Below are 23,672 nucleotides of genomic sequence, written 5' to 3' on the forward strand. Positions count from 1 at the left end.
ATACCAGAAAAGTTTAAAATTCATAAAAGGTAGTGCTAACAGGTAAAATCAACAATCCGTGTATACAATAATACATAAAGTGCACAATGTGTTAAAAAATAGATAAAAATTCATCCAAAATAAAGTGCATAAGTGAAGTGCAATTAAATGTCCATCAAGCAATCATATATATATTTGTGCAGGCAAAAAATAAAGTGCAGTCCAAAAGATGGTTCCCTCAAAGGAACTAAGGTGCTGGAAAGTGCTTAAATACTCCACGAAAAGTGCCCAGGTGCTCTCAGGAAGAAGACCCCCTATGGGGATACACTCACCAAATAGAGGAAAAAAGGAAGCCTTAAGCTCACACAATTTCCCCTGGACGAATGGATGGATCCAGCACAGCCTCTTTAGGATGCCTTTAACTTAACTCCTTTCCACTTAATCACGACCATGTATTGTAAAGGAGAAAGGAGCCATAATAGTGAAGCCCGTAGGTAATTTATTAAAAAATATCATACAAAATACTACTCACAAGCGTTGAATTGTTAAGAGCATTGGTTACATCCACATCGGTGTCATTCACTTCCGCGTACGCTGCAGGCGTGCGTTCCACGGTGGTTAACAGGAAATGACGTTGTGCGATGCTCCGCTGCCCGGAAGTGCGTCGACGCATTTCTCCCGCCTTTTTGGGCGTTATCAAAGACATCACTTCCGGTTAGGCGGTTTTACAAATACGGTCTTATTGACCTCCGTGGGGACACTAATGGCTTCGTATTGGCAACAGGAAGTTGTAATAGCCCAAATTGTTATCCACCCCTCCTCCTGTGATTGGCCGCTTGTAGAGCTAGTGGAGTATAAATGAGAACTATTGCGAAGGCCCAGGGGGGCAGATATGTTATAGATATGTTATAATTATTTTGTACCCACTCACTGATACTCTAAAACAATCAGCTAAAGGGGAAACTTAACCTACAAATTACATTCCTTTATACAAGCAATCTGGATAATGATAAGAACTGTGTATGGCCTTCCATCCATCTATCCATGTTCCTTAATATATATTAGTAATGCGTACAAAAAAAACATTGGGGTAAATCTTTGTAAAGGAATAGTCCAATGATAAAAAAAATGCAAAAGCTCAACTTCTTGCATTCTTACATTTACTTTTATGGAATACTTTATTGTTGGATTGTGACATTTATGTATAATTCTTGGTAATTTGTTTTTAATATTTGGCTGCAGGGTTAAATGCAGACACTGTTACATACCTCTAATATGCACATATTACCAATTCCTAATAGTGTCCAGAGCTGGCCTGCATGTATTTCTTTTCTTTTGGCTAGATACACCACCTATTGTAGTAGCTGGTCAGTAGGAAGTTGGAGGGTGAGATGGACCAGATCGTCACATTGCCAGGAGTGCTGAGATTTTCCTACTGGACCATATTAGGGCCCTCTGATTACTTCTGTATTGAATTGTATTGTAACTGTACTGTTTTACCCTAACATTGTAAAGTGCTGCACAAACTGTTGGCACTATATAAATCCTAAAAAGAAAGAAAGGAAAGCAGCGCTAATGTGAATAACACCTGAAATGTTATAAATAAAAGTAAACTGTTAACAAGTGAACGGCTGTAAATCGAAAAAATATTCATACACTGTTAACAAGTAAATTGCTTTGAATCACAGAGTGATGTGAACATATAAAGAAAGTCCCAATGGTAACAGTCCCAAGTCATCTCTGATGAGCGTGTAGGGTTTGGCGTGCTGACGTCACTACGCTGCCCGGAAGGACGGGCTATACGAGAGCCGGCCGGCTTCTTTGCATCTAATTTTATTTCATTCATTGAGCATGTGAGTGGAATTTTATTTGTTTAATACATTTTTTTATGGTATAACACTATGGAGCCCATTATTTCTTTATATGGTGTTATCGGAGACCACACTAGTTATTAGTGTTTGAAACATCGCAGTCCTATCCTTGCCATCTACGTTTGGGCTCATTGAGGAAAGTGGTTTCTCAGGAGAAGTGGTGCTTTGAGGTGATTGCTACATTTAGGCTCTTTCCATACTTTGATCTGGTAAGCTCATATGCATGGTTTACTGGCTGGAGCACCGTGGTGACAGCAGGTATTGGCTTCTTACTTCACAGCAATTTTATCAATTCCTATCATCTTGGGACTGTTACCATTGGGACTTTCTTTATATGTGCACATCACTCTGTGGGCACAGTTTTGAGTTTGATTTTATATTTGTGATTCACAGCAATTCACTTGTTACCGTGTATCAATATTTTTTAGATTTACAGCAATTTACTTGTTAACAGTTTACTTTTATTTATAACATTGCAGGTGTTATTCACATTAGCGCAGCTTTCCTTTCTTTATGTTTATGTTTTGGTGTTATCTCACTTTAAAGCTGCAGCTATTTTTTAGAGTGATTAGCGCGGTTACACTTTGATTTATATATACTATATAAATCCTGTATAACAGTATTAGATAATTAATGTAGCGGTGCCTGTATTTTAGTCCGGTACCTACTTTAGCAATTCAAAGTTACTGACAAGTAGGTTTGGAGATTTATGTCTGCCTGCACACAGATAGTTTGTGGCAAAAGGCTGCTGTAGCACTTTAACCACTTCCTTACTGGACACTTTAACCCCCTTCCTGCTCAGGCCAATTTTCAGCTTTCAGTGCTGCCACACTTTTGAATGACAATTGTGCGGTCATGCAACACTGTACCCAAATGACATTTTATAACATTTGTTTTAGACAGATAGCGCTTTCATTTGGTGGCATTTAATCACTGCTGTTTTATTTTTTGGATTTTTTGCTAAAGACAAAAAACAAAACTTTTTTAGTTATAAAATTGCAAATAAGTAATTTTTTTTTTCAATGATGGGCACTGATGAGGCTGCACCGATGGGCAATGATGAGGCTGCACTGATGGGAACTGATGGGCACTGATGAGGCTGCACTGATGGGAACTGATGGGCACTGATGAAGCTAAACTGATGGGCACTGATGAGGCTGCGCTGATGGGCACTGATGATGCTACACTTATGAGGCAGCACTGATGGGCACTTATAAGCTGCAGTGATGGGCACCGATAAGCTGCACTGAATAGCATTGATAAGCTTCACTGATGGGGTTGCACTGATAATCAGGGTATTTATGATCAGCGCCCTGACTATCAGTTTAAACAATTTACTCACTGGGTCCTGTCAGACTTGCCAGTAATCGGCTCTTTTCCTCACCTTCTGCTAGAATCATCTTTTACAAAACCTTTTCTGGTTTTACAGATCCTATCCTGACTTAAAATATTGTGATAGGCTTTTAACAAACCACTGTATTCCTTCTCTTAATGGAAAACAAATAGTGGTTGATAACTATACAAGAAAACTGCCTCTTTGCCTCTGCCATCTATAGGCACGCATCTATTGTGCATAATGGTAGACTTTTCTAATTGTGCAGGATCTATGTTTGCAACTGGTTTCTTCCTTATTTTCTGTATCATACTCCAGCCAATCATGCATCTCCACGTCTTTCTCTCCCTTATGTTGGAGGGTGGGAGATTGCCAATTTTATTATTATATGGATAGTTGCATATGTGCATCTTTTAGCCTTGTTTCATTATGTATAGCAAGGCAATGCAACATTATGTGCATGTCTAGTGACTAAAAGCTTTTAACATGCATATGTTTTATAATTTTTTTTTACAATACACATTGACTTTTTATGATTTTTTTCAATACTATTGTCTTTTGCTGCAAAAAAGTCCCATGGGAGAAATCTTTTCTTGTCTAGTAATATTTATGGATGGAGTATCAGTAAACTCACACATACCTCACTCCTCCTTTTTATTCTATAGATATAAGGGCTAGTTCTGTATACTAAATATATATATCTTCCTGTTTTATCTGAGTTTTCTGTGTGTACACCAAACAGTCAGGAATGATTTTCCCTAGAGAACATAATTCTTTGTAGAGGAAGATTTCCCTTTTATCTTAGGTTTCAGACCCTGATGATTTTTGTGTACATGACTTTATCTGCACATGGTGGTGGTTATTTGGATGCGATATTTTGCATGGAAAAGTGACCAGAAAATCATTTTGCACATTGGCAGTGATCTTTCTAAATTCCTGGCATTAGGAACAGGATAAGGCATTGTCATATGAGGCAGTCAGAGACACAGATGGAGACCACTAGTGTCCGTGTTGTTACAGTTTGTCTATTCTGGTGTAGGCCCCTTTCACACGTGCGGACCGTTCAGATCCGCCTGTCAGTTTTTCAGGCGGATCTGAACGGATGCCCCATGCATCTCTATGGGGCATCGGATGTCAGCGGAGACATGTCCGCTGACATCCGATCCTGTCTGTCAAATCCGGATGGATGGAAAGCGGATCGGATGGGATCGGCTGAGAACGGACAGGCGGTCCGTTCTCATCCGATTACCCCATAGAGAAGAGCGGGACCTGACAGCTCTGTTTCCGCACACAGCACGGAGACAAAGCTGCCATCCGCCTGCTCAGTGGGGGATTGGCGAATCGATCCCCCGCTGAGAAAAACGGAGTCCGCCGACGGAGCAGCAAGTGTGAAAGGGGCCTTAGTTTTGATATACCTACAACCAAAACACTAGTACAGTAGAGCAATGGACAACTCTTAAGAGTTAATATAAAATGCAGTGGCAGTGCTCTTTAAAAATAACTTGGGGGAGCAAATTTGTTTACCCCAGTTGGCCTACGGAGGCAGAAAATTTAAATACAGCAGACAATAAAGTCGATGTCTTTCCCCCCTTAACAAACTACCCATCCTAAATAAACATACTGAGGTAAACCAAAAAGCTTACAAGTGGGAACATGCTTATTTGTCTTTGGATTGCCCCTTTCCTACAGGTCCTTCCTGGCTTGGCTCCACATCCCATGCCATCATTTTTCACAATAGCGTAATCGGTGGTCAGCTTCTTTTTCCTTGTTCTTTGCTGGTCTACCGTGTCATGCCAGATCTTTTGCATGCACTGTATGAGATCTGCAGTAGCCTGTTGAATAATTACAAGCCATGCCACATCTTGTACAACACATGCATAAAAAACCTGGCCCTCCCAGAGGGCACCTGTGAGGTTAGGGTCAGTGCTTCAATGGAAAAGCCTCACAAATCACTTTTATTATCTTTTATTATGTTCATGCACCACTGATTTTTTTTGTTGGATGCTGGGTGGCACAGCCATGCACTGCAACGTATAGGTATGTATTTCCTGGTTTGCCAACATGCATGTGTGTGCCCCCTGCTGACCTGTTCTGTGGTTGGACACTGCATGAGTTTGTCAGCAGGATACAGCCAATGACTGGGACTGTACACCTGCAAGCAGCGCACATTACACACATTATACTTGTTAGGCACACAGGTAACCCCTTGATTGCCCCCTGATTTTCCAGCCAGTGCCATTAGAACAGTATACAGTATTACTATTGATCACTGTATAAGTGTCACCAGCAAAGTCAGTGTCAGTATCCCTCCCAGCCAGCGTCAGTTAGCGCTAGATTTCCTGCCGCACTATCACAGTCACACTATTAGTCACTGATCACCACCATTACTAGTATAATGTATGTATGAATCAGTATCTTGATCATGATTAGAAATATACTAGTATCCCAAAAAACACAGTTTTTTACCAAAGACATGCAGCAGAATACATTTTGGCCTAAATTTATGAAGAAATGTGATTTTTTATTATTGGATATGTTTTATAACAGAGAATAGACAATCCCAATCCATATCTGATAAATGCTTGAATATTTTTAACTTATTTACCAAAGCACAAGTGTGCAGTTGGAAACCATTCCAATAAAATGTCCTCTGTCAATAATCTGACGTAATCATAATCAAATCTGGTTGATCTAAGTTACTATGCTTTACATATTGTAACTTTTTTTCCTGCTGTGTATAAAAAATTACATATGTATAAGCTAAACACAAAGTAATCAAATCACATTGTATTCAATAAATAGTACTGTAAATGTTTTCCAAGTATATTTCATCTGCATTGTAAAGGCAAACTGACATTGCATTGCATGCACCTTTGATTCAGTTTGAACGTGATAAACTTATTTCAACCAAATTCACAATGTAATAAAGAAACACATGCATCTTTCAACTGGCATGTTTCCATTGGTATAAAACAGCTACAGTTTGTGAAATATTGTGCATTACCAAGTCTAAATTTTTGGACAGGTTCACTTCACAGATAATGTACTAAAATTAATTTTAACCAGTTCTGGACCGGAAGGATTTGTCCCCTTAATGACCAGGCCATTTTTTGCGATTTGGCACTGCGTTACTTCAACTGACAATTGTGTGGTCGCGCAGGGCTGTACCCTAATAAAATTGATGTCCTTTTTTTCCCACAAATAGAACCTTATTTTGGTGGTATTTTAAAACCTGTGTGATTTTTATTTTTTGAGCTATAAACAAAAAAGAAAAAAAATAGACAATTCTAAAAAAAAAAAAAAAAAAAAAAATATTTTTCACATTCTTCTATATACCATTCCCAAAAAGAAAAAAAGAAAAAACAAAATATTTCATCCTTTTAGTCTAATTTGTATTCTGCTACCTATTTTTGGTAAAAAAGAATCGTAATAAGCATATATTGATTGGTTTGCGCAAAAGCTATTGCGTCTACAAACTAGAGGAAAGATATATGTCATCTTTATTTTATTTTTTTTTTACTAGTAATGGCGGCGATCTGCAATTTTTAGCGGGATTGCGGCGGACAGATCGGACTCCTTACTGACATTTTTGACACTTTTCTGGGACCAGTGACATTACTACAGTAATCAGTGCTAAAAATATGCACTGTTACTATAGTAATGACACTGGCAGGGAAGGGGTTAACCTAGGGGTGATCAAAGGGTTAATTGTGAGCCTAGGGAAGTGTTTACTAACTGTGGAGGGAGGGACTTGTGAAATGATTATAGAGATCTGTGATCCTATATAGAAGGATCACAGGGGCTCTGTGATCATTTGGGACAGAAGAACGGTCAGCTGCGCTTACAACAGCTGACCGTCCTTCTCTCTCAGCGGGGATCGATCGTGCTTCCCCCCAGCACCACTCCCCTGAACTGATGTACCAGTATGTCGATTTGCGCAGCCGATCCAGCCTATATATGTGGCGGGCAGTCGGCAAGTGGTTAATCTTACAGTAATCAGAGTATTGCAAAAAAATGAATACAACAGTCCATTCCAGAGAAGAAACACAATCAGGGCGTAGTATTACTCTGTAAAAACGTACTTATTGCTTATGATAGATTTGTTAGAAGTACTGACTGGACTGAAGGATCATTTTACTATATTCACATAAAACTAGGGATTATATATCTATAATTATATTAGCTATAGAATTTCTACTCTTTTGAAACATACTAATTCTGTAATGGTTTGTAATTTAAATTGAGAGCTTCTTGTGTCTACATGTAAGGCACAGTAGGCTCATAGCACATTCTTGGCACACTAGTATTTTTTAAACATATGAAATCAGCACTTTTTCCCACAGTGGAGGCATGGTATAAGAAATCACACTATAAATTTAAAGCAGGAAAGCTTAAATGGAAGTTAGGAATGGCTATAGCTCCTAAAAATGGGTTAAAGAGACACTGTAACTTTGCTCACTAAATTCTTCTGTTGGGGCCAAGAGTCAAACACTTTGTCAGCTACTTGTCATATGATGTGGTAACTTACACAAGATGAATGACATCCTACCCAGCCCCATGTGACAATGTTTGGAGCTGGTGATTGTCTCAGCACTGCATCCTAGAAGGAGGTTGCGTGCTTTTACTAACCAGAAAGCACCAGATATTTAGTAAAGGATCCGAAGGAGTGTCAGGGAAGCATTGCAAAGGTGTGTTTAGGGAAGAGGGGATTGTTAAAGAAGAGCAAAGTGACAGAGTCTCTTTAAGCTTTGCTGTTAGTTACTTTGGCTTTGAGAGCAGAATGGTTGTATAGGAAATGACAGGGCAGGTAGCAATCGTATTTAGGCCCACAAGGTAACCATTGCGCTAAATATGGGGAATACAAATATGACTTCTTTCTTCACCAGGTGTGCCTACTTTGTAATTAACCACTCTTTCTTAAATTGATTCTACAATCTAGTATGTTTAGGATGAATTATAAAACAATAAAAACTTTACAATTAAAGCAAAAATTGAAAGGAAATATGTAGTTGGTTTTAATTTAATTCTTAAGCTTAATGCAAAATGAATTCGGCTTATCAAATGACTGATTCATGCAACACCTTCGAGTTTATTGAAATATAGTTGATTGTACTATACATTTGTAACAACTGTGGCCAGCATAAAGCTGAACTCTGGAAAAGTATTTAAAACACTTAGAGAGGGTGAAGGTTCACTTTAAATACAGAGAGTATTGGAGAACAGAAGAGAGTGCCAGCTAACCAAGCATTTAAGCCTTGCAATGTGGGGGGTGTCACTGCAAAGGTATTTTTTCACTCAACCTAGAGTTCACCTTTACTGGAGAAGGTATAACAATGAGAAATTGCGACTACAACAAAATGGTGCCCAACTGCACACTGGCTCGGCATATAGTGAAGCCCTCTTGGCTTCTGCTTGGTCTCCTACCCATGAGAGAACTCCCTCTAAGTGCTGAAGCCATTTTTTTACTAAGAAGAGTTTTTTCTTTTTTTGGCAGAATGCTACGGGTTTTCTAAAGAAAGTTATATAATGTGTATTCCATACATTGTATAAAATAGGACTGCTTGGCCTCGTTCATATTTACCAAGTGTTTAGGCTTCAATAAACTAGCATAAAGTACTCACTAAATTCTGGGTTTCTGTAATGTATGTTTTTTTTTTTTTTTTTTTTTACAAATGGGCTAACAATGCATACAGTCAAGACAATGACAACATTGCCTTTGGTTTAATTTAGTCTCGGGAAAGTCATGTTACAACCCATCTGGGAGTTGCCTGTGTCATTATGATTTTGAGTGTAGGTGGCATATTATGTTGGCAGTGAATGTTAATGTTTTAATGTTAAATATACACTAAGAGGATGCAGGATATGTGCCTACTAGGAAATATAATCATTGAATTTCTTAGACTACATTGTTAATATAATTTTCAGAAAATTATTATTAACTCTATCTACAATAAATTAAAGTTCTTTTGTTTCTTGTTTTTGCAAAGAGTGTAAGGGGAACTGATATGATTTACCTTCATTCTTAGCGCATGTGAATTTAATTCCCTACATTTCTTGTCTTTGCGTCACAGAAAAATTGTAACCAGTTTTTTTAACTCTTTGTCATAGTCAGGGGTCAGGCTGGAGGCCAGTAGCAATAGCAGTAACGAGGCTCCCACTGACCAGCGTGATAAGTGAGCAAGCAGGTCACCCTGGTGGATGATGCAAGCTCATCTGAGGTGAAGAGTCTTCACCAGAGCTCTTGGTGGTGGAGATGGGTTTTGCTACATGTTAGTACCAGGTTGCAGTCCTCAGGATCACCCCAGCAGGAGGTGAGCAAGCAAGGGCTCATTTGCAGATAATGTAGCTAAGGATTAAAACGGAGTTCCACCCAAAGGTGGAACTTTCGCTGATCTGCTTCCCCCCCCTCCGGTGCCAAATTGGGCAGCTTTCAGGGGGGACGGGGAGGGAGGAACGGGTACCTGGTGTTGACAGGTATCTTCCCCTACCTCCGAGAGATGGTGCCGCGGCGCCATCCCTCGGAAGCTACATAGTCAGTGAGGTCAAAAAAAGACACCAGTGCATCCAGTTTAACCTATGATGTGTGTGTTTGATGTTAACTGCACATTGTATACCCCTTTATGTTGTGGTCTTTAAGGTGCCCGTTTAATTGTTTTTTTAAACTATTGAAGCTCCCCGCAGATACTACTGCTTGTGGAAAAGAATTCCACATCCCCACTGCTCTGACAGTAAAGAACCCCCTACGTATTTTAAGGTTAAACCATTTTTCCTCTAGTTTTAGTGAGTGTCCCCGTGTCTTATTGTATTCCCTTTCTCTGAAAAGTTTGTTCCTTATGCTAGGGTCACCAGTACAGTATTTGTACATTGATATCATATCCCCTCTCAAGCGTCTCTTCTCCAGAGAGAATAAGTTCAATGCTTGTAGTCTTTCCTCATAGCTGAGATCCTCCGTTCCCCTAATTATTTTTGTTGCTCTTCTCTGGACTCTCTCCGGTTCCAGCACATCCTTTCTAAAGACCGGTGCCAAGAACTGGACGGCATACTCCAGATGTGGCCGGACCAGAGTCTTGTAGAGTGGAAGAATAATCTCTTTATTTCTGGAGTCAATCCCCTTTTTTATACATGCCAGTATTTTGTTGGCTTTGCTTGCAGCGGCTTGGCATTGCATGTCACTGCCAAGCCTGTTGTCCACTATGACCCCCAGGTCCTTTTCCATCTTAGATTCACCCAGAGCCCCCCCCCCCCCCTAGCGAGTAGCTTACGTTCGTATTTCTGACACCCAAGGGCATTACCTTACATTTTTCAAAATTAAACCTCATCTGCCATGTACTTGCCCACCCCATTATTTTGTTCAGGTTCCTGCTTAGTTTAGTATCATCTGCAAATACCGAGATTGTGCTAGATATCCCCTCCTCTAGATCGTTTATGAATTAATTAAACAGGATTGGTCCCGGGACAGATCCTTGGGAGGACCCCACTTTCCACACCCGCCCAATCCAAGTACTCCCCATTTATCACCACCCTCTGGACTCTCCCCTAGAGCCAGTTCTCTATACAGGTACTCACCCTATGGTCCATACCTATGTACCTTAGTTTGTACAGTAAGTGTTTGTGGGTAACTGTGTCAAATGCCTTTGCAAAGTCCAGATACACCACATCCACAGTCCTTCCTTTATCTTGATGGCAACTCACTTCATTGTAGAAGGTTAATAGATTGGTCTGGCGGCAAGAACGATTTTTCATGAATCCATGCTGATTACTACTAATAATATCGTTTTCATGACTAAAGTCTTGTATTTAGTCCCTTAATATCCCCTCCAAAATCTTGCAGACTACTGATGTTTAGTGATGTCGCGAACATAAAATTTAATGTTCGCGAAAGGCGAACGCGAACATCGGCAAATGTTCGCGAACCGGCGAACATTGCGAACCACCATAGACTTCAATAGGCAGGCAAATTTTAAAACCCACAGGGACTCTTTCTGGACACAATAGTGATAGAAAAGTTGTTTCAAGGGGACTAACGCCTGGACTGTGGCATGCCGGAGGGGGATCCATGGCAAAACTCCCATGGGAAATTACGTAGTTGACGCAGAGTCGGGTTTTAATCCATAAAGGGCATAAATCACCTAACATTCCTAAATTGTTTGGAATAACGTGCTTTAAAACATCCAGTGTGTGTATACGATCAGGTATGATGTTGTATCGATCAGGTAGTGTAAGGGTTACGCCCGCTTCACAGTGACAGACCAAACTCTGACAGACCAAACTCCCCGTTTAACGCACCGCAAACATCCGCAAACAGACCAGAACCGACCAAAATGGGACAGGAACTGGGCTTTAAGGGTTAGGATTAGGGTTTGGTTAAGTGTTAGGGGATAGGGTTAGGGTTATGGTGAGATACTTAGGGTTAGAGTTAGTAACCCTACCCCTACGCCTCTAACCCTAACCCTCTAACCCTAAGCACTAAAAATAACCCTAACCTTAGCCCTGACCCTAACCCTAGCCCTAACCCTAACCCTAGCCCTAACCCTAATTCTATTTTTTTTCTGGTTCTGGACATTCTACAGAGCTGAAACTTCACAGGTACACTTTTTAGACCCCCCAGACAATAAATCCAAAGAAATTTTTTTTTATTTTTTTTTTAATTTTTCCAATAATTGGCTCTCTATCAAAAATGACAATTTTTAAGAACTTTTTTTGTGATTTAGTGTCTGGGGGGGGGGGGGGGTCTAAAAAGTGTACCTGTGAAGTTTCAGCTCTGTAGCATGTCCAGAACCAGAAAAAAAGATCATTTTTCAGTAGAGCAGGGATGGTGGGACCCTCCTTTTACACCTATATGATCTTTTTTTTCTGGTTCTGGGCATGCTACAGAGCTGAAACTTCACAGGTACACTTTTTAGACCCCCCCCCCCCCGACACTAATCCCAAAAAAGTCATGCCTGCCTCCAAAAATGCCTGATAAATATAAAGGGCTTTTTGGGGACAATATATATATATATATATATATATATATATATATATATATCCAAAAAAAACACTCAAATACCAGCCCTAAGAAGGACTTTTTGGGGTGCTGTCAGGAAGCTGTCCTTACAGCAGGAGTGGACCAAGAACACTGACTAACAAGACCGGGAACACCGACTAACAACTGTCCCTAGCTTTTAACAGCAGCAGCACTTTCCCTGCTCTCACTAACACACTGCTTCAGAAATGATCTAAGATGGATGCTGCCCTTGCTTATTTATAGGAGGTGGGAGGGTGGGGGAGGGAGGTATGCTGATTGGCCTGGAATGTGTCTGCTGACTGTGAGGTTCAGGGTCAAAGTTTGCCTCAATGATGATGTATAGGAGGCGGACCGAACATAGCATATGTTCGCCCACCGAGGCGAATGCGAACATGCGAAGTTCGCCGATGAACAGTTCGGGACATCTCTACTGATGTTAGGCTGACAAGTCTATAGTTACCTGAGATATTCTCTTGGCCCTTTTTTAAATATTGGTACCACGTTGGCTTTGCTCCAATCAGCTGGCACCACTCCCCTCTGTAGACTATCCATAAAGATCAAGAATAACGTTCTGGCTATCACCTGAGTTCTTTAAGAACCCTCAGGTGCAAGCCATCCGGTCCCGGTGATTTATTTATGTTAAGTTTCTCTAGTTTAGTTCTAAGTCTTTCTTCTTTTAACCATGGGGGTACTTCTTGAGGTGTTTTATTTAATTTAGCATTACAAGCTGGGTTAGTGTAAACCCCCAATGCTTTTGTGAAGGCTGAAGAGAGGAAATGATTTAGAACTTTCGCCTTCTCACTGTCCTCTGTGGCCAGATTCCCTTCATCGTCTTTTATGGGGCCAATGTGTTCTGGTCTCGCTTTCTTACTATTTATATACTTAAAGAATTTCTTGGGTTTTTTTTACTCTCTTCCGCTATATGTCTCTCGTGTTCTATTTTAGCCGCCTTGATTTAGCCTTTACATTTCTTATTGCACTCTTTGTACTGTTGGAATGCTGCCAATGACCCCTCAGCCTTGTATTTTTTGAATGCCTTTTCTTTAGTATTAATATGCCTTTTTATGTTGGGGTTTAGCCACCCAGGGTTTATTTTTGCTCTTTTAAATGTATTCCCCTTGGGAATGCACTGGCCAATCTCTTTGTTTAGTATGTTCTTTAGCACTCCCATTTTTCCTCAGTGTTCTTTGTTCCCAGGGGTTCAATCCCATTTGATATTTTCTAGCAAAGAGTGCACTTTTGGGAAGTTGGCTCTTTTGAAATTCAGTGTCCTTATATTACCATTGTGTTTCCTATTACTATGATTAATACTGAAACGAATTGACCTATGGTCACTGTTTCCTAAGTTTCCCCGTATTTCTATATCCATGATCAGGTCTGTATTGTTGATAATCAGTAGGTCTAGTACCGCATTGTTTCTTGTCTGTGCGTTCACCATCTGATCCATGAAATTGTCCTGAAAAATATTTAGGAACTGCCGAACCTTGGATGAATGCACGGTTCTTTCTGCCCAGTCTATATCTGGATAAATAAAGTCCCCCATTTTAATTAAATTTCCCATCCTTGCTTCCATTCCAATCTGTGAAAGGAGGTCCGCCTTGCCCTCCTCCCTCTGGTTTGGGGGGCCTATAGCATACGCCCAATATTACTTTCCCCATAGTGCCATCCCTTTGAAGTTCTACCTATAGGTATTCTACCTCCTCCTTAGCTCCATTATTAATATTGTCCCTCCTATTTACCTGTACACTGTTCTTATTATACAGACATACCCCTCCCCCTTTTTTACCTTCTCTATCTCTGGGATAAAGGGAATATCAGCCAATCATGAGAGCTGTCAAACCAAGTCTCTGAAATCCCCACAAAGTCCTCCTCATACATCAGCAGCTCCAGCTCTCCCATCTTGTTGGCCAGGCTTCCTTCCCTTCCCCCGCCACAGGGATAATTAGAAAGTGCAGTGCACTTCACACATGCACAGTAGGGAACTGGCTGTGAAGCCAAAAAGGTTTCACTGCCAGTTTCCCTTACAACAAATGGCCGATCCAAAAATTGGCTAGGGTGCCAACATCATGGGCTCCCTGGACAGGTAAGTGTCCATATATTAAAGGTTAGCAGCTACAGTATTTGTAGCTGCTGACTTTTAATTTTTTTTTTCCCAACTTGAACACAGCTTTAAGCTGAAATATAGTCAGTAAGCAAGCCAAAGGTCGGTAACAAGTGGTTGCAGATTGAGATTAAACAGAGTGACAAGAGCGAGATATTGGCTGGAGAGAGCAAAAAAATCTGACAAACAGGAAGTTCAAGGACATGGCCTAAATCAGGAAGTTCATGGGAGAAGCAAAGAGTTCACAAGAAGCAAGACATAAGGCAGGGTTGTCAAAGCAATCAGGCAGGGAGCAGTCAAGCATCTCAGGTGGATCAGCTAGAAGAGTTACTGCCAGAAACAGCAGAGGTACTGGGTTCTGGCCCTGACACTCTTATCCACCAAGCTAAGAGTATCGTTTTTGTAGGAGCTGGGCTCAAAATAGTGTGTAGACATTTGCTAAAGCGCAATCTATAGTTCAGAATATTACCTGAATCAAAAGTAGTAGAGATGGATAGCTAAATCATAAAGCATACAACATTTAAGAAACCTTTTTGTTTTTTTTCTCTTTGTTATTTATAGTACTATATAATATACTTGGCACAGTCACAGCGGGAGCCGGAACAAAGGAGGAGCGGCGGTGATCACCGCCGCTCTTCCCCAATCGTCGGGGAATCGAGTGTGGAGATCCGCCCTCTTGTGTAAACAAAGCGGGTGGATCTCCTAAGTGACAGGCAGGGTCAGATTGCAGGGTTCAGCATAACTGAACCTGCGATCTGTCCCTGGGTCACTCAGTCACCTCCCCCCACACACGTTAGTAAGCACCAGGCATACATTAACCCCTTGATCACCAATAAAAATTAACCCCTTCCTTGCCAGTGTCATTTTTACAGTAACAGTGCATATTTATAGCACTGATTACTGTAGTAATGTCACCAGTACCCCCAAAAGTGTCAAAAATGTCAGTCAAGGGTCCAATCTGTCCGCCGCAATGTCGCAGTCCCACAAAAAAAATCACAGATCGCCGCCATTACTCGTTAAAAAAAAACAGATCTTTCCCTTAGTTAGTAAACGCAATAACTTTTGTGCAAACCAATCAAAATACGATTGTTGCAATTTTTTTTACCAAAAATATGTAGCAGAAAACAAATTGGCCTAAAATGATAAAAAATTTAGATTTTTTCATTTTTTCTTGGGGGAATTTCATATAAAAAAATGTGAAAAATATTGTTATTTTTTCAAAATTGTCGCTATTTTTTTGTTTATAGCGCAAAAAGTAAAAATCGCACAGGTGATCAAATACCACCAAAAGAAAGCTCTGTTTGTTGGAAAAAAAGTACGTAAATTTCGTTTGGGTATGGCATTGTATGACCGCGCAATTGTCAGTTAAAGTCGCACAGTGCCAAATCGCAAAACGTGGCCCAGACGTAAGACAGCAAAATCCTCCGGTGGTAAAGTGGTTAAGCTTTTATCAGAGTTTTACAGCTGAAAAACTCCTCTTCAAACCCACTAGTTCTGGAGGGTTTTTCAGCCAGAAAATTCCCCTTCCAAAAACTGCTTATAACAGCCTATGTGTGCATGGACACATGGGATAGTATGCTGGGGAGTTTACTGACTGCAGAAAAAAACATCTGAAGCCAAAAACAGCAGCTGTAAAAATGTCCAGTGTGCATGAGGCCTTATAATAAACGCCATAAGCAATATCTAGAGTTTTCCTGTAACCTTTGAAATTGGATTGCCATGGAGAAATACACACTAACCCTACTACTGACATATAAGTACAAGGAGCCATTGCCTGCTAGGAAACATTTGACAACTGTTATTATTTCTTACCAGGTGAATTACTGGGTAGATCCATTCTTGGAATCTATGGTACACAGCATAGAAGAATCTGTTTTCGTCAGCTCTAAGGAGCAAAGATGTAAATAATATTACAAGTTAGATAGGATGTAATGTGGATTAGTGTTACTTTTAAACTGTAGTTATGTGCAACTAGTTTTATTTTATAAAGTAAAAGAGTAATGAATCTGCAAAATCGGTAAGTATAGTGTGACTCCAGTGCTGTAAACAAAATGACAATATAAAGTGCTAATAGTGCAACAGAGGTGCAGATACATGCTCAAATAAATGACAGTTAGGTGACACCAATAAATAACAGTGAATATATCATGAAACACTTGTAGTGTAAATTAGGTATGAACGGTGACTTCAGTGTAAATAGTGACTAAGTGACATCAAAAAAACATATTAAAATGAATTATAAAAGCAACCACAGGTAAAAACCATAAATAAAGTAAATAATCTTAATATATAAATAGCAGCATAGTGAGGTCTTGTGATTAAATCAGGGGGGTGATATTAACACCATACTACACCCTTTCCTTACTGCTGTAAGGTTACAGCATTAAAGAAGGACTTCCCAGTAATCCTGCAATCATCCCGGGGGGTTTTGGAGGGCACCGTGGTTTCCTTACTGCTGCAAGGATACAGCTGGTGACCAGGGTTCCTGACACTCCTCAGACCTTTCAAGGGGTTAAGGGGCGTCACAATATCCTATAATTTTCCGAGTAAAGGTGCAGAGAAAAGAGGCTCTTTTGGTGTTGTATTTTGATTTGGGCTTATTATAAAAAATGTAGCAACTTACAGTTTAGCAAGCGATAAACGGCGTGCAATCGTTGGGGCTCTGAGTCCCGAGCCGTCCGTGATGCTGCACTTCCGCGTCTGCCTAACGTCTCTACGCGTATCGTCACGGTCACGTGACTTCTTCAGGAGATGAGTTTGTTTTGTTTTATAAATAATCATAAAATGTATATGATTGTACTTTTTTTTTATTAAGGGGCAGAAAAGTTACTTTACCTACGAATGAAGTATTAAAACTTACATTCAAACAGAACATTTATACAAGAGTAAAGTCCTTGACACTTAACGTGGACAATCTCTCCTCCCCACAACAAGGTTTAGCCAGCAGTGTCTGCTGGTGCCTATTGACATTGGTTTACCTGAACAATCTGGGTGATAAAGACTGCATCAGCATGGGTGGGCACCTCAAGTCTAGGGGTGCATGAGTGATTGTAATCTGTTGTCAATGAGATATGTAATCACTTTATTTTTTGCTGCCTGTGTCCTGTTCAAGAACTTTCCCTTCACTTCCTGTCCTGAAAACACAACAGAAAGTGCAAAGAAATCTCTGCAAGTTGAAGGAGAATATCCTTCTCACACAGTTGTTACCAGAACATGTCCCACATTGGAAGGAATACCGTCCGTAACCTCCCATTCTGGCAACCACTCTAAAATTTTGGACAGTGACTCTTTGACAGGCTTCTAGGGCAAATAGAAAGAGTGAATTTCCTCAGCAGGAACTCATTAATAAAAACTTGAATAGTAGTTCTAACCCTTCTCTACTATATCCAAAATGGAAAAAAAAATAGTTTTGGCTATAGATACATTTTAAATGACTAGTGTACCCTAGCCTTAAAGAAGCCCATGATGATAGAAGGATGGGATCTTCAATTGCTGACTTGGCATAGGTCCCATGGTTATTACTTTTATCATGGATTCCTTAAGCCTAGTACACACGGGCCAATTGTTGGGTGGCATCGGCAGGTTCAATAGAAACGGGTCGACATTTGGCCTTCGTGTACTGCAGCCAGTCTGACAGATGCTGGCCATTCAGCAGAGATGTATAGTAACTAACTAAGTAGAACTACTTCACTACTGTACTTAAGTACCGAAAGGTGGTATCTGTACTTTCCTAGAGTAGAATTTTTTTCTCCTACTTCCACTTTTACTTCACTACATTTTTTCGATGATTTCAATACTTCTACTCCGATATTTTTTTTTTGTGCTGCATAGTTACTCGTTACTATTATAAAAATTACCACTGCCAGAACAGTAGATGGCAGGTTTCATGAAGCTCAAAACATGTGTATTATCAGCGCATACGAAAATAAATGCTACTGTATGCATAAATAAAAGCTGCATTTGAAATAATAAAAAACAATATGATGTTCAAACTTTTGACTTCTTTCTTTAATAACTACATAACACAGTACTTGTACTTTTATTTTCAGTACTTGAGTAACAATTTTTTTTTAAAAAAACTACTTGCAATACTTAAGTACAAAAAATGTTGAATACTTTAGTACTTCTACTCAAGTCATTTTTTGATCGAGCACATCCACTTCTACTCAAGTCACTTTTTGATCGAGCACTTGTACTTTTACTCAAGTCACTTTTTGATCGAGCACTTGTACTTTTACTCAAGTCACTTTTTGATCGAGCACTTGTACTTTTACTCAAGTATGGGTTTCGAGTACTTTATACAACTCTGCCGTTCAGCCAGCTTCTGTCGATGGGGCATAACCGAAAAAGGTCTGCCAATCGACTCCTGATCAGCGTTTTCAGCAAATGGCATGGTTAGTACACAACACATCACTGTCAGGAGCTGTCAGGTTTTTTTTCATTAAGCCCTGCTGGATTAAACTAAAAGTCACTGACCTGGTAAAAGTCTGTAATATAGGAGTGATTATGTTTTAGGTGTCACTGGCTTCATGTTTATTCAAGGTCAGTGGCTCACTAGGTCGATTAGAATGACAGTCCTGGAACTTTCACCTTTAAAAATAATCCAGAATTTTCCGCTCCTATATTTCTGTCCTCACAGGATCCATTTAAGACAGAGTCCAATTTATCCCAGATGCATGTGATATAGTAAGCATAAAAACCATTTAAAGGTCCCCTATAGTTTCTCTCAGTACAAGTATGCATCCAACTGTGCAAACGTGTGCAGGATAATCTTGATTCTATTTTAACTTCACTTGCAACTGCTTTAATCCCCGTTCACAACTATTTCTGGCTATGGAACTGTTAAAATCGGTGTGACTCTGACTTGCACTGACTTTGAAAAGGTTCCTGCACTATTTTTGGTGATTTCATGTGCGACTTGCATTGACATCTGTGCATTAAATTGCAGATGTCAATAAGCTGCACATGAAATTGAACTGACTGGCAGCTTTAAAATTGCGCCGAAGTAGCACGATTTCAAGACCGCATTCGGTGTGAAACAGGTCCTAATGTCAAAATATAGGGACTTGTTTACTAAAACTGCATGGTGCAAAATCTGATGCAACTCTGCACAGAAACTAATCAGCTTCCAGATTTTATTGCCAAAGCTTAATTAAACAAGCTGATTGGCTACCTAAGCACAGCTGCACCAGATTCTGAGTGCACGAATTTTAGTAAATCTTCCCTATGTTTATATTTTGCAAAGTCAGCTTGTTTCTTTACCACCAGTTTAATATTCAGTTTTCCTTTTGGCCTTATTGTTTAGAGTACAGGCAATCAGGGCACTCCTCTGGAAACATTGGAGTAGATTAAAAAGGCAAATAGACTGTTAACTTTGCAAGGAATGTGCACTTTGCAAGTGAATTTTTCCCTTAGCTCAGTGAATGTGGTGGAACTTCACTTTGCAAACAATTCACAATCACATGCAAGGAAAATTAAAAAATATATATATTTTTGTCTGCACATGTCTAGATGATGGAGGTCAGCAGAGCTTCAGCTCATTTATAAGCTTAGGGAAAATATACTTGCAAAGTGAAAACTACCTTAAAAAATTACCAAATGCCTTTAGCAAATCAACCCCTGTATTTAAAGTGGACTAACACCCTCTCTAAGTACTTTAAATAAAACACTCCACCTTCCTAATGTTTCCTGGGATAGTCACATAATGCATCCCCGAAGGCTTCACAGCAGTCCCAGGCAGACTGCATATGTACAATGGTGCATTATCATTTGTGAGGTCAGGCACTGACTGATGTTCGACAAAAAGGCCTGGCTTGTAGTCTCTGTTTGAATTCATCTCAAAGGTGTTCTATCAGTTTGAGGTCAGGACTCTGTGCATGCCAGTCAGGTTCCTCCACCCCAATCTCTCTTATTCATGTTTTTATGGACCTTGCTTTGTGCACTGGTCCAAATCATTAGGTGGAGGGGGGATTGTGGTGTGGGGTAGTTTTTCAGGGGTTGGGCTTGGCCCCTTAGTTCCAGTGAAGGCGTCAGCAAACCAAGACGTTTAGGACAATTTCATGCTCCCAATTTTGTGGGAACAGTTTGGGGACGGCCCCTTCCTGTTCCAACATGACTGCGAACCAGTGCACAAACAAGGTCCATAAAGACATGGATGAGCGAGTTTGGGGTGGAGGAACTGGACTGGCCTGCACAGAGTCCTGACCTCAACCCGATAGAGAACACTTGTGATGAATTAGAGCTGAGACTGTGAGCCAGGCCTTCTTGTCCACATCAGTGCCTGACCTCAAAAATGCGCTTCTGGAAGAATGGTCAAACATTTCAATAGACACTCTCCTAAACCTTGTGGACAGCCTTCCCAGAAGAGTTGAAGCTGTTATAACTGCAAAGGGTGGGCCAACTCAATATTGAACCCTACAGACTAAGACTAGGATGCCATTAAAATTCATCTGCATGTAAAGGAAGGTGTCCTAATACTTTTGGTAATATAGTGTATATACTGTATATATAAAGAAATTATTTTTTTTGCTTGCCATTTTCAGGGCCATTTTCTAGCAATTACAACAGCTGTCAACCAGCTCTAGATTTCCTTAACTTTTGAAGGGATCACTGCACTACAACCAACAGTTGCTATATTTGTATTTATGTTTTAATGTGTGGACTCAATGGTTGATTTACCAAAACTGGAGAGTGCAAAATCTGGTGTAGCTATGCACAGAAACCAGCTTCCAGGTTTATTTTGTCAAAGCGTAGTTGAACAAGCTGAAGTTAAAAGCTGATTGGCTACCATTCCCAGCTGCACCAGATTTTGCACTTTCAAGTTTTAGTAAAACAGCCCCACTGTGTGTGTTTGCTTTTGCACTTAAAAGCTGGTTTACAGTAGCTGAAATCGCTAGATGAGCATTCCATTTGACAGCTTTTTTATTGCATTAGTGACATTTGAAACAATATAAAAAAAACACAAACTCACATTAAGCATGTTCTATGTATGTCAGTATGAAATCATGATTACCCTGACTGAACTATGATTTTTATTTTTGAAGACAGTAAATTTTGGTTAACAATTTTCAATTATTCAAACTATTATTACATTTCTTGATTTATGACCGTGGCAGTAGTAAGATGTGACTAATAATTTTTATTCACAATTTTTTAATAATTTTTTGTGGTTGTATTTATCGGAATTTTATCATTTTGATTTTTCACGGTTGTTTGTACACTTTTAGAAAGGTTAATTCATTGGATACCTCACAGCAATAAATACAAAGACGGTGTGAAAATCACATTCAGCTATCTATTATTTAGAGTACAGTAAACCTGCCACTAAATTCATAAAATCTGAGTCCTCTCTGACCATTAGCTTATTAGAGTGGGGCACAATTAGGGTGTTTTCACACTAGCACTTTTGGTGCGCACCCGGGTTCGATTGACGTCAGAATTCGGTTCTTTTTGAAGATGTGAACACTGTCTTTGAACTCGGGTGCGCACCTGCGAACCGTACCCGAGTACGCTTAAAAAGAGTGGTCTGGGGTGCGGTTCATGTGAACTCCAGTACGGTTTGCTTCTTATGAGAATGCAATCGGACCAAACCGCGGAAGTGAACCGAAGTAAATAGAAATACAACAATGAAGTGAGCAATTCTATCCACTTTGACACCTTCTTGTTTACAGCGGTTGCCAAGCAACGTGATGACGCAAGCGTACCGCGGGTCGTATACAAAAATCAAATGTGAACACAGTCCATTGGGGGCAGGGGGAGGGGGGAGCAATCAAACTCGGGTTCGGACCAGGCAATCGCACCAAGTGTGAAAACACCCTTAACCACTTGCCGACTGCGCACAGTATATTTACTGCGGCAGTCGGCCCCGGCCAGGCAGAGTGACGTAGATCTACGTCACTCGCCTGTCACTCCTTCTAGAGCCAATAGCGGGCGAGCGCGCGCCCGCCGAGGCGCGCGCCCGCCGAGGCTCGTTCACGGAGGAGTGGGGGAGTGTGACTGGTGGACCCGATGTCCGCCGGTCACACTACGATCGCCGGTACAGCGAGAGAAAGAGAGAGCGGCTTGTGTAAACAAGCCGCCTGTCAGTTCTCCCTGTGTAAAAATGAAGATCAGACGGTTCTACATAGTAGAGTTGATCTTTTTTTTACACCAATAGCAATGCCCCACTACAGTTAGAAGCACGCCCCTAGGACACACTTAACCCCTCCCTGTCCAATACTGTTAACCCCTTCCCTGCCAGTGTCATTTTTGCAGTAACAGTGCATATATATAGCACTGATTACTGCAGTAATATCACTGGTACCCCCAAAAGTGTCAAAAATGTCAGTCAAGGGTCCGATCTGTCCGCCGCAATGTCGCAGTACCGCAAAAAAAATCGCAGATCGCCGCCATTACTCGTTTAAAAAAAAAAACACCAAAAATTACAAAAATCGTACCCTTTGTTAGTAAACGCGATATCTTTTGCGCAAACCAATCAAAATACGCTTTTTGTGATTTTTTTTACCAAACATAGGTAGCGTAAAACAAATTGGCCGAAAATGTTAAAAAATTTTGATTTTTACATTTTTTTTGGGGGGAATTTCATATAAAAAAAAGTGAAAAATATTGTTATTTTTGCAAAAATTACGCTCTTTTTTTGTTTATAGCGCGTGATCAAAAAATCGCACAGGTGATCAAATGCCACCAAAAGAAAGCTCTGTTTGTGGGAAAAAAAGGACGTGAAATTCGTTTAGGTACAGCGTCGCACGACCGCGCAATTGTCCGTTAAAGTCACGCAGTAAAAAATCGCAAAAAACCCCATGGTCTTTTAGCAGGAAAATCCTCCGGTGGTAAAGTGGTTAAAGACAGATCAGCTTAATAACACTGTAGCAAAATGTCCTCTGTTTCTAGACATTTAATATTTTAAAATTATGGTGGATAAGGAAACTCATAGACATTTAATGACAGTTGTACACTATTTTAGGATGGATCAGGCAACAATCTCTCATCTGACATGAGTTACTCTGCTAATGCTGCAGGGGGAAATAGCAATTGGAGTGTCATATAGTTATAGAGGACCATCTGCAGGCATCTGCATCTTCTGCCAGGGCTCTAAACAAGTGTGGTGTCCTCTGGGAGCCTTGCACCGCTAGCTTATGGACAGTGGAAAACTACGTTTCTTACCTCATATATTTGCCAGATGTGTTATTGGCATGATTTCCCTGCCCATGTCCATAAGTTAGAGATGCAAGGCTCCCAGAGGACACCACACTTGTTTAGGGCACTGCCAGAAGATGCAGATGCCTTCAGATAGGCATCTATAATTAATGAAAACTTGCGTCTGTCATGTCCATCATCCCTTCACAAATTTTCCACAATATAAGGAATGCAGCATTGTACATT

At 40.3% G+C, this 23,672-nt stretch overlaps 2 protein-coding genes across 6 annotated transcripts in view; one reads left to right on the top strand and one right to left on the bottom strand.

Annotated features, from left to right (window-relative positions):
• The window catches only part of MED12L (mediator complex subunit 12L), an 837,051-nt gene that overhangs the window by 360,336 nt on the left and 453,043 nt on the right, over positions 1 to 23,672 (top strand). The window lies entirely within an intron of this gene.
• LOC309551078 (G-protein coupled receptor 87-like) overlaps positions 1 to 23,672 on the bottom strand; it is a 30,351-nt gene that overhangs the window by 1,862 nt on the left and 4,817 nt on the right. For 2 of the 3 annotated variants that reach the window (XM_082251523.1, XM_082251525.1), the window contains exon 2: positions 16,104 to 16,176. In XM_082251523.1, coding sequence (XP_082107649.1) covers positions 16,104 to 16,128 — 25 coding nt within the window. In that variant the 5' untranslated portion in view covers positions 16,129 to 16,176. Of the gene's footprint in view, positions 1 to 16,103; positions 16,177 to 23,245; positions 23,303 to 23,672 lie in introns of all 3 variants that reach the window. The other variant, XM_082251524.1, reaches the window with a different exon arrangement.

The sequence above is a fragment of the Pelophylax lessonae genome (genome assembly GCF_965119305.1).
Source record: "Pelophylax lessonae genome assembly, chromosome: 3".
In the NCBI taxonomy this organism is placed as follows: domain Eukaryota; kingdom Metazoa; phylum Chordata; class Amphibia; order Anura; family Ranidae; genus Pelophylax; species Pelophylax lessonae.